Genomic DNA, 12,500 nt, shown 5'->3' with positions numbered 1-12,500 from the left:
ATAAATCAATATTTACGCTTAACTGTTAACATTTGTAATGGGTTTGGGATTTTTCAACAGTTAAATTATAACCTCAGTCTGCATTTTCAGTTACCTCCGGTTTGCAGTCTGCAGTCTGCAGTCTGCGTTTTACACTGACCGATTACTAAATTACTCAAAAGCGTGTCATGTGATTTGATGGACTTAAGAATGAGACAGAGGTACGTATTTAAGAGTATCCATTACAGGATTTGTTTTCTCTTTTCAACCCAGAACCGCGAAGGAAACATTTTCATTATTTTTACTCCCCATAAAACGGTCCTTAAAATCTAAGAACCTGTTTTTAAATTATAGGAAGACAGTGTATATGCAATCCATTTTTTATCCCTTGCATCGGCACCCAAAGTCAAAATGTAGTCAAAAGACTCTTTAAAGTTGACTTAAGTATCTCCGGCATAATTTTTTTAGTTTAAAATGATTAAAAGTAGTACCGGTGACAGAGCCCCTTTAATGTGTTTAAGCACATCAAGTAATGATGATATAACATGTAGTCAGTGCTGGGTGATTTCGGCGTTTTCCTGTTATTTGAACAGCTCAAATTGAATTTATTCCTCGAACTGACAATATAATACTCATAGGTCTTACGGCATTAAAATGCCCCTAACCCTTCAACTTGTTATGTTTCTGGTAGATTTTCATATCTTGCAAGAACTAATTTTTGCAATTATTATTTTTTTAATTTCTTACGAGAGCTTGAAGTTACTGAAATTTTTATTTTTTTGCGCGCTACAAGCCCCGGTGGACAAATTATCGTCTCGTGGGCTCATTAGGGACGACCCATTAAGAAGCGTCCGATATTTGACACTTTGTTTAGCTGTGACGTAAGAAAAGGACATTCCAGCAACTCAAGCTTGCACGATGTCCTTTTCTTACGTCACGCTCGATAAATAGACACATTTGGCCGAATGGGGGACTAATGCGAACGATAGGTGAAAAATTAGTCGCGACTGCCTTCACTTTTAGCCCTCGTAAAAAAAAAATCAGGATTCAATATTTTTAAAAAAGAATTCCGGAAATGACTTCTTGAACGATATGAAAATCTATCCCCCCCCCCCCCCCACAAAAAAAACTTAAAGGGTTAGGGGCACTTTAAAGCAACTCTATTTGCTGCATTTATATTTTTGACAATAAAGTTGACAGTTACTTGTGAAAATACATTACACGTGGTTAGTCTTACGGAGCTCGTTTCATCTCGACCAAGGGACTCGTTGGGCATCACGCCTTAAGTCCTGTTCGCTTACAAAATGATAACAGCAATCTCGCCTTATATCTCACAAGGATTCCAGACCGCGCAAATTCACGAGTGAAAAATTGACAATAAAGTTGACGGTTACTTGTGAAAATACGATTAATTTAATCCGGGTACATACATGTTGCTTGGTCTTGATAAAATCCCAAACAAAGCGACGTAGATTTTTTCAAGGGTTTGACTGAAATAGGAATTTCATCTTTAATTCATTAGAGTGACAGCTGATAAAAACGCAATGCAGCCAAAAATCGGATCAAGTTCTTGACAAACAAAACTGGTCTTAAAAAGGAGACAATTTTTTCCCCCTCATCCCCTACTCAACGCAGCATCAAGAGCCCCACTGTCTCCTCTACCCAATTAGTATACTCATCGCTCTCTCCAGATTTTTCGTTACGTACGACATTTAGCTTCACTCAGTTGTCAGAGGATAAACGGTGTGACCACACCTGAATAAATGTCTAACCCAGTTGAGCTTTATGTCGACACTTAGCCCCTGTCCATGCCGCCCAGTCGCAAGCGCAAAGACGCCCCCTATAAACGAACTCAGATTATAATAATAGTCACTTTATTTATGTCTCAAGGTTATTTAGCCGAGCACTAGTGATCTACTTATTGGGGAGACTACAAATCAACTGAAATCAGAACAAATCAAATCAAATCAAATTCATAAAATTACTGGGAGAGAAGCGAAAATGGAAATACAAAAGTGCGAAAAATGGCACATCATTAAACAGTAGCCGATGACTAGATAGATAGATAGATAGATAGATAGAGAGATAGATAGATAGATAGATAGATAGATAGATAGATAGATAATTTTTATTTAAACACGATCAATTCATCAGCCCATAAAAATACATATCACAATACGCTAAAATAATTAAAATTCAAACTGTATACTATAAACAGTATAAACTAAAAGCTGTTTTCCGTGAATGCCGTGTGTTAGACTTAAAGAATGTCATCAATCTTACGTTTAAATACACCCAGAGACTCTGTGTTCCTTATATCGCATGTGGCGCCATTGCAGCTAAAGCTTTCTTGGTAATAATTAGTGCGCGGTAATGGAACATTGAGCTTATTTTTGTAGTCCCTGAGGTCATAAGCAGAGTCACGCCACGTAAACTTTGAATACAGATAATCTGGAGCTAGCCCGTGCAGACATCTAAACACCATGGTGGCCTTATGAATTTCCTGCTAGCGTGCAAGTTGCATCAGCATCATAGCTAGAGAATGTCAACACACGGGCTGCTCTCTTCTGCAATTTCTGCAGTTTGTCTCGTAGCGTTTTCCCACAGTTACCCCTAACAATGTCAGAGTATTCAAAGTGATGGTTTACTAAAGCTTGGTAAATGAGTTGTAAGGTTCATGCTGGGAGCAGGTGCCTAATTCGCTTTAGAGCCCCGATACCAGAGGCGATCTTTTTAGTTAATTTTTCGATGTGACTATGCCAATCGAGTTTATCGTCTATTATTACACCAAGCGATTTTGTAGCTGTTACCTGGCTCACTTGAGTATCGTTCATTCTAATTGTTGGTTAAGCTGTGAGAGCATTCAGTCTCTGCCTCGACCCTATTAGCATGAATTCGGTTTTGGTCATGTTCAATGTGAGTTTGTTCGCTTGTAGCCAGTTGAAAACGTTTGCTAGGTCTTCATTTAGACAAAACTGAACTGTCGCTTCCAACAAAGCTGTTACAGTTGAATGATTAGCACGAAACCCTGATTTTGACATAGAATATCGTGCTCTTCCAAATAGGCATATAACTGTTCATAAACTATCCTTTCAAACACCTTCGCCACTATTGGAATCATCGATGTTGGGCGGTAATTGTTAACATCACCGCGGTCACCCTGTTTATAAAGAGGGGTAACCCTTGCATATTTCCAGTCATCTGGAAACGTCCCTTGGCTAATGGATTGATTGAAAATATCACATATCGGCATACAAATAAGGTCAGCACATTCCCTGACAAACCTAGCAGATATTTTGTCAAGGCCCGTTGCCTTTGACTTGTCTAGTTTATTTAAAAGTGAAAATACTTTATTTGGATTGATGGGTTGGAGCTTAAACCGTTTATCTGTAACGGTAAGATATCTTTGATAGCTACCATTATGATCATATTTAAAATGACTGAAGTATAACAGCAGGCGCAAATCCAGGATTTTGAAATGTGGGGTGACTTTTTGTAATAATGTAATAGAACCAAAGCCTGGTTGAGGTGTTTGAGGTCTGTGCAAGAAGGGGGGCTCAGAAAAAAAGAGGGGGGGGGGGGCGGGCGTGAAAATTCACCCATTTCACCTCCCCTGGATCCGCGCCTGAACAGAGTCAACTAGGTGGAAATATGACAACGTCATAAGAAAACAAAAAAAACTTAGAAAGTCACTGCGGAAGAGAAGAACCGAATGTACTGATTCGCTAGTAACAGCCGGTGCTTGATCTACCAGGGCGTCAATGAGAGGTTAGTAGCTGTTAATAAGCCAGGTAATCTACGCGTCACGTAGCAGCCTATAAACCGTATAAATGACAAAAATACCGGTGGGTATCAAGGCCACAGAATGCCAGGCAACGTTAGAACTCAGTATTGTATTGATTGCCAGTGATCATATTTGAAATGGCTAAAATAAGGAGGTTAAATGACCCAAAAAACGGACGGAACGGACCAGAGTCGCCTGCAGTCTTGTCGTGATACAAGACACCTATACGGGCGTATCCGCGGGATACACAAACAGTTAACACAAATTGTCCAGTTACAGTGAACTACAACCACGGGTAAACTTCGGGAAATGGGGAGAGATTACCAGAAAGATAAATCTATAATTTAACTAGAAGTTATTTGTTGTAAAAACAGAAAGAGGTTATTTCTTATTATTAATGCTACTAAATTATCCAGTGGAAACAACAAGGCCCTAGTAGGGGTTATCAGGATACGCGATATTTAGGTAAAAAACTTATAGGGATATGGGATGTTTCGGGGGGCAGGGGGGGGGGGGGGTAAATTAACGGGATACAGGATATTTAAAAAACCGAACCGGGGTATTATAGTGATACAAACCACAAGAATTAACGGGATACAGGTCAGGATATTTAAGGATACAGGATACTCCTCCCTCCCCTAATGGGACATTTAATACTAAAATTGCGTTCATAACTGCGAGGGTCTAACTTCACTTGATTTCATATCCGCAGTTCATATGTGATCCATTTCATATATCATTTTATCGTTGATTCATTCGTCATGGGAACATTCGAACCCACAAATGACCAGCTCCCAACGTCAGTGGCTTCATAGCTCAGTTGGTTAGAGCGTCGCACCCCGTTGAAGTCCTTAATTTTTCAGGCTTCTTTACGCAATTGCAAAAAATACGTTCATATATAACTGCGACGCGAACATCCTTAAGATGTCCTTAAAGTGGTACTACGACCAAAAAAAAAATTGTTTTTCCTTTGGATTTCAAAACTATGTTAACTAAACACTAACTCACCCAAGTTTTAAGTTCTGATTTTAAAAAGACACCTGTTTATTTTAACTGGAATTTTCTTATTTATTGGTCCGCCATTACTAACTTTAAAATCTTGAGAGAGCTGGGTCGAGGCCGAAAATGACGTCAATCACTCACTAGTTTAAGAAGCAATGCGTGTGTACGCGGCCTAATTAATATGCAGCACGGGAGCTTCGGGCTTTCAGACTTTTCAACCCGTGTTTTGCATATATAATAAATTGCGTTTACACGCTGAAATTTTAAGCCAGTGAGTAAATGACGTCATTTTCTCTAGATCCAACCCTCTGAGGTCCAATCGGCCAGTTTTGAATGTGAGTAATGGCGGACCATGAAATCCAAAACTTACAATCAAAATAAACAGCCTTTGGATAAAACGCAAAGCTCAAAATTTTGCCAGTTAGGTGTTAAGCGAACACGCTTTCAAAATCTGAAGAAAAAAAGGAAATGATTTTTTGATCATAGTACCACTTTAAGGTCGACAAAGACCGGTATTCAATGGAAAAAAATATAAAAAATGAAAAAGAAAAAATGCCAAACGCTCCGTAATCCCTTATATTATACTTCTGGAGTAGATGTTAAGAGCACGGTTTGATAAGTCCAAGACGTTTTGTTGACCATGCTGAGAAAATTGTATTGCAATGCTCTTCAGATAAGTTTACTCGCCAATCACACACCTAGATAATTGTTAATTTGAAGATACGTTTTCCAAAGCGGCCTGACCTCACCATGGATATACAGTATAGCTCCTTCTAACCGAGCCTGGGGTCCGTTAGTTACAGACTGAATTCTTTTCCGTTGACTTATGTCCCAAGTGCATAAATCAACTGGAAAAAACGTTACTCCTCCGCGAGAGGAAATTAAAGAACACCAAGCGACTGCCAGCACTGGTGGCTCATGGTCTCTTAATTTGAAGGAAATGTTTGAAAGGAATGATTTAGAGACTCAATAACTGCGGCGAAGCCTTGGCTCATTAAAAGAAAAAAACGATGAAGAACGATAATGCAGGAATACTCAAGTCTCTCTGTGAGAAATTTTCGTCGCAAAGACAATGTTCGCGACCAGCGCATATACGCATGAATACCACAACAACGGGTTGTGACTACAATAGATACTCCAAAATAAGAGACATTCCATTTGTGTATATAAGGTACCAAACGATTATACTAAAGTTTTACTATTAAAGTTAAAAACAATTTTAATAAGAAAGCTAATTATCAAGTGAAGCTATGATCCTCGCATTTATGAACGCAATTTTTGCAATTGCGTAGAGAAGCCTGAAAAATTCGGGACTTCAACGGGGTTTGAACCCGCGACCTCGCGATACCGGTGCGACGCTCTACGCAATTGCAAAAATTGCGTTCATAACTGCGAGGATCATAGCTTCACTTGATTTCATATCCGCAGTTCATATATGATCCATTTCATATATCATTTCATCATTCATTCATTCATTCCTTACGGGAACATTAGAACTCACAAATGACCAGGTCCCAACGTCAGTGGCTTCATAGCTCAGTTGGTTAGAGCATCGCACCGGTATCGCGAGGTCACGGGTTCAAACCCCGTTGAAATCCTGAATTTTTCAGGCTTCTCTACGCAATTGCAAAAATTGCGTTCATAACTGCGAGGATCATAGCTTCACTTGATAATCAGCTTTCTTATTAAAATTGTTTTTAACTTTAATAGTAAAAGTTTAGTGTAATCGTTTGGTACCTTATATACACAAACTAAATGTCTCTTATTTTGGAGTATCTATTGTAGTCACAACCCGTTGTTGTGGTATTCATGCGTATATGTCGCGCTGGTCGCGAACATTAGGGCCGTTTATACGAGAGAAAAGAAGCCGCGGCTTACTCTGGCCGCGGCGTACATAATACACGAAAGGAATTATTTATACGAGTATAAACTCCCAGGCCAGGATAAGCCGCGGCTTGAGAAAGTCGTGAACTTAGATTTTGTACCATTTATACGGGGTGTTCGCGGCTTATGTAAGCCGCGGCTTATTTTGTCTCGTATAAACAGCCCTATTGTCTTTGCGACGAAAATTTTACGGAAATAAATCGACAAGTCGAGTATGACGTCAGATAGCCACCGACCGACCTCGAGGTCACTCGATCTGGCAACATGGTGTGGTTCCTGTTTCCCCTGACTTAGGAAAGCATATTATGTACAGTCTTATCAAAGGCTATATTTCAAGGTACGCTATCTAAAGTGTTGTCCCTGGAGGGTGCAGAGATATATGCATTTCTGTACTCTTTAATTAATTTTCGCTTTTTTTTTCATTGATTGAAAATTTTTTTTTGTAGTTTCATTTAAAGCTTTAATAAACTCTTGAAATCCGTTTTCAACACTTTCCTCTTTAGTTCAAACGAAGAAGAAGAAGCGAAAGACTCGCAGATTAGCTCGAAAGCGGAGGACAAACGAGTTGCCTTCCGCTCTGCAAGAAGCAAGTCTGAAAGCTCTGCTCGATATCTTTCGTGGGAAAATGCCGCCTTTCTAGGTGGCGAGATTCGTAAAACTGTTACCAAGGGATTTCATTGGATAGCTTATCCTTCTCTTGGTAAGTTGATGCATTTAGCTCCAACTTATGCGTATGTCTCCATCACAAATTTTATTGAAAAACAAGGAAAAATAGCGGTGTGACAGGAAAGCCACTTCATTATTGTATGCGATTATGCTCTAAAATATCCAAAGTTCCACTTGTATTGTGTCAGGACGTTTTTTTCCGCTTGGCCATAAATAAGATCCCAAGGAAGAGTTTAGTCTGGCTAAGCTAAAAGTAAAATTAAAGCAAGAGGAGCGTTCAATTCTTTGGGATGCAAAACGCATGTTGCAAAAGTAATTCAGTGACTTTTCATATAGCTTACGTGACAAGGTAAAACATTTCAAAACAAGTTGTTGTTTTCATATTGCGTTGCCAGTCTAGTAATTTTTCTCGTAGCAACTTAGAAGAATTAATAATTTACGATGAATGATTTGCTTTTAGTACCGTCGTGCTTAGCAGTTGCTTTAAAATACTCGTCTCCCGTCCTCTTAAAATGGCGGGCAAAAAGGCTATCAACGCGACGAAGGCTTACTTCGCTCCGAAATTCACTGTGCGAACCTAATTGATCGATAAATTGAGTACTTAAGCTTGCACCTTGTGAATTGAAAAAGCCGCGTGATTTGTCTCAATGGCAAGTATTATGTTTGCTAAGAATGGGAGCCATCTTGTGATGTGGTGGTAATAAAATTGATGCGTTTTGCAATTTGAGATCGTTAAACTGACTATCCATTTGTAGATTACGACATGCTATCTAAAGTCAAGAGAAAGCAACCAGCTGGCACAAAGGAATATTTGGTGAGCGAGATTTAACTGTTGGTCGATATGGCTTGATTTGTAATGAAGCAAGTTCAGTACTTATAAATACGTGACTTCAATGGACCTTTTTTACATACCTGTATTAGATATTTTTGTTAACCTTGTGTATTTGAACATATATGTACATAAAAAAATTCTTGCCATGAAGGTGTTGTAACTTAGCAATGATTTAAACTCTGGGTGCAAAAACCAAATGATTGATCATTGGAAATTCTATGTAATAGCATTATAGTATATTTTAATGATAGCCATTACAACTTTTTCAAAATTGATTGGTGCATCAACTGCTTTATTTTTCACTAATTATTGTGTAGGGTTGTAATCGGACAGTAAAATCACACAGTTGGCTGTAGTTGGACACCTGTAATCGGACAGTTATATCAGCCAATCATATTAAGTGCACTCAGCTTAATCCACCCATCACAGAATTTATCACAATAACTGTAGCAACAACCACCCATCCTACCAAACTGGGGATTTTCCAAAACAGACGAGTTTAAATTTGTAAAATTAGGCAGTGAAAAAGGAATGCATTTGTTTTCTCGGAAATTGTAATGGTTATGATTAATTGGTAACAGGAGTTCGTGTCATCCAATTAGGTCTGTACTATACTCGTGATTAAACAAATCAGACTCCCACTATGCGGTTGTCCGATTTTGTTAATCAGTTGAAGGATTACAGACTGAATTGGACTCCACTCAGTCCTTTTTCCATATACAGTATACTTGTTGTGGTTTGTTTTTTCTTCGTTTAAAAAATTAGAACCGCAACATATATAATAAAAATAATTATTGTTTTTTTCTTTTTTTAAGGTCAATGTACCTTTTTTTAATCCAGGTAGAATAATTGCACATAGAAGTAAATAAATATTATTAGAGGTTCCTTGTGTTTAATTTTCACTTGTTCATTAATTTTTTTGCACCACTTTTAGGTAGATGCAAATGATAATCTTGCAAAGATTGCACTCCGATTTAACACAACACCATCTGAGCTGACAAGAATAAACAAGTTGTCCACTCGTATGCTCTTTCCAGGACAGGTATGGTGTTTTATATCATAGAATTATTAGTATTTTCAGTTTTTTACTTGATGTCACAGGGGCCATCTTAGTGTCTCTAAAAAGAAGAGGACTCCTCTTCTAATGGAAATTTTTTTTTTGTTTTTGAGGCTTATCATAATGTTGAGTAAGAAAAAGAGTTTTTGTTATCAATGGAGGAAAGTGCTTTGTTCTACTGGAAATCCTGTTGTTTTCTGTAAGATTTCTCGTGTTGCCCGTGGGAAAGATTGAAGAATGTTTTGTTTTTTTAGGAGTAGCTCATTTCTAACGAGAGGTTGGGTAGGGATAGAGGATGGAAACTTGGAAGCATATTTGAGACAACATTATATCTTTGAATCAGTTCAAATCTCTCTGTGAGAAAACAATGTTACAGTAATTGAACGGAATGATGTTTTATTCACAGTAAAATTAAATTGTACCGCCTCCATACAGAAGTAGGAGTGCAGACACTGAAACCTCTGGCTAGCAATTGGCTTAGGTTTATATTTGCTTGGTTCCTTTCAAAGGACTTGCATGTATGCCACCGACTGCATTGTCTTTGGTGGTCCCAAACACCTATGACAACCTTCTTTGAAAATACAAGGAAGGGTTACCTTTTTCAAACATTCAGGGCTTGTACAATGTAGCACTTTTATATTTCTACAGAATTAAAGACGGTGCCTACTAATTCAAAGGTGTGTTTGTGCAGTTTACTCAATATGCAGGAAAAGCAGATCTTAACAAGTGTTATCAAAATCCAAAAAGAAAGTTGGGGGTAACCATGCATTTTTCGAAGGTAATATTTGCAATTCTTTTCCAAATTGAAGCTTAATTATCTCTGAAAAATGCAAGGTTACCCCCCAATTTTCTTTTTGGATACCAAGAGCACTTGCTAAGCTCTTCTTTCTCTGCATTTTTGAACCACGCGAAATTATGCGGAAGATTCGGATTTCAGTGAATTATGCAGATCCGCATCGCCGCATCCTGTCAGATACCATGTAATAAGCACCACCCATACGAAATCCGAATATCTTGAGATCCGTAGAACGTATGCACAAATAACAATTACAGTAGGCACTGTCCTTAACTATTGGAGAGTAATGTGAAGTGCTATTTTCTACCCAATCATGTAAGGCATGCGAACGTTAGCCCTACTTACGGAATTGGGCCCACACAAGGACAGCGAAAAACTCTGACCAGGGTGGGAATTGAACCCATGACCTTTGGGTTAGATCACTGCTGCTCTACTGACTGAGCTCCAAGGTCAGATGGGGGCAGGTCTTCTTCCTTTGTAAATACCCAATTTGTTATTTCTTCTTCACCGGGAGCAGGGATAGCACAGTGGTGAGGGTGCACTTGCCGGACCCACCAATGTGGCCTGGGTTCGATTTCCAGACTTGGCATCACACGTGGGTTGAGTGGGCTAGTTCTCTTGACTCTGTTCTGGGATGTTTTTCTTTGGAAAAAATCTTGGTTCTGCAATTTTTTGATTTATTTCAAGCCTGTTAGATTCCATGCTGACTATCTTTGTCTAAATTATCGAATGTTCTTCCTCTTTATCTTCTTTATTTTAAAACAATCTGTCTTATTATGCACAATGTACATGTATTCAATAATATAATGCCTCCAAATGTTTCCAACTTATTTACTCACTCTTCAAAAATACATCATCATAGTACACGATTTTCCGTGGCTGGCAATTTCTACCTACAGTATTTGAGAACGGACCATTTGAAAAACTCCTCTTCAAGTATTGGTGCAAAGATATGGAATAGTATTCCCAACAGTGATCGTGCTCTACCTAAATATAAATTGAAGGAAATCTTACAGAATCTGCCTCTGGATATTCTGACACAAGAGAATACTTATGTTGCACACTTTAGTTGAAATATTTAGTAAATATTAAATTTAAAAATGTCAGCCTAATTTCAGTTATACATTTGTTTTATTCCACCTACTTTGTAATCTATGAACTCCCTGTCATTTTAACCTAATAATATTATGTGGATGTTTCGTGTATCTGTTCTCTTTATTGTTGTCTCAACCCCTATTATTGTAATCTTTTATTTTTCCTACCCACCTCGATTAGCTAGGTTATTTTGCGGGTAAGGATTAATGGAAAATGTATGAAAGGTGAATGTATAATAAACTTGAAACTTGTTACTGTGGTTTTCCCCCTTCACAAAAACCGACCTTTGATTTGACTTCTTCCATTGTCCCCAATTAGTGCCCCACCACTACTTATTATAAGCAGTAGAGGATGTTTTCCGTGTTTCCATACCCTCATGTAAACAAGAGGGAGGGTTGGGAGAATTTGAGCCAGTTACGCAAGTTACCAGAGATGCAGATAATGTGCTTTTTTTTCTTAATACACGCTCATACACAGTGCTGGAAATAATTTTTATTTATTCAGAGGACATACGTCCTTTCAAATCTTCCTTTTGGTCGGACATTTGACAAATTGGACCGGACATAATTTATTGACTGACAACACCTTGAAGAAGAGAACTCAAGATGTGCTGGTGATATGTTCGGCTATCGTGTTCATCGTAATGTGAAATTGGCCGGACATTTTTAAAATTTGTTAGGACAATGTCAGATGACCGACTGTTATTTCCAGCACTGTATTATTGTATTTCCTACCAATCAAAATGCGTGTCTGACAACACATAAACAATCAAAATTTGTGTGATGTCACAGCTATTTTTCCATACTCTCATCTAAACACAGCTATTGTCCAATGAGAGTGCGGATACTATCAATACAGTTGACACTTAAATAAAGTAAAATTCTTACGTTCATTATTCATTATTATAATATATCCTCTTGCCATTTGGGCTTTTTCAGCATGTTATGTTTTGATTTGTAATGTTTATTAAATTGCTGCAAAACTAAAACTAAAACTTATGGGGACATGGAGACAGGGCTTTTGCTGTGAGCAAACAAACTTGACCTGTAAAAATATGAGATTCCAAGTCACTTTTGATATCCAAGAAGAAACTTAAAACTTTTTCTTCAGATTAGTAATTTATTTTTTTATAAATTTGGAGCAATTCTTTAACTTGTATATTTATTAGCCTAAGTTATGTCAGTTTTGTTAGTTTTTTGTGAAGCGCCTCAAGTAAGTAGTGGATGTGTGTGCAAAATAAATGCAGTATTATTAAATTGTTATTATTATTATTATTATTATTAATATTAGTATTATTATAGCATACACATGGGATTTGAAGACAGGATTAAATTTAGTCATAAAGAAAAAATCCATGTATATATCTTTGGCTACTAGGGTCCAAGTGTAATTAAACTTGAGAACT

The 12,500-nt window shown here is 37.8% G+C and overlaps 1 protein-coding gene across 3 annotated transcripts in view; it reads left to right on the top strand.

Annotated features, from left to right (window-relative positions):
• Window positions 1-6,888: 6,888 nt before the first annotated feature.
• The window catches only part of LOC138032728 (oxidation resistance protein 1-like), a 32,379-nt gene continuing 26,767 nt past the window's right edge, over window positions 6,889-12,500 (top strand). The window contains exons 1-4 of one of the 3 annotated variants that reach the window (XM_068880433.1): window positions 6,889-6,986; window positions 7,153-7,349; window positions 8,071-8,129; window positions 9,082-9,189. In XM_068880433.1, the coding sequence (XP_068736534.1) occupies window positions 6,955-6,986; window positions 7,153-7,349; window positions 8,071-8,129; window positions 9,082-9,189 (396 nt within the window). In that variant the 5' untranslated portion in view covers window positions 6,889-6,954. Of the gene's footprint in view, window positions 6,987-7,152; window positions 7,350-7,537; window positions 7,665-7,804; window positions 7,966-8,070; window positions 8,130-9,081; window positions 9,190-12,500 lie in introns of those variants that run through there. The other 2 variants (XM_068880434.1, XM_068880435.1) reach the window with 2 other exon arrangements.

This window comes from Montipora capricornis, chromosome 14 (assembly GCF_036669925.1).
Source record: "Montipora capricornis isolate CH-2021 chromosome 14, ASM3666992v2, whole genome shotgun sequence".
Taxonomy (NCBI): domain Eukaryota; kingdom Metazoa; phylum Cnidaria; class Anthozoa; order Scleractinia; family Acroporidae; genus Montipora; species Montipora capricornis.
The sequence above is the reverse complement of the archived record's forward strand: the minus strand, read 5'-3'. Positions and strand labels throughout refer to the sequence as shown.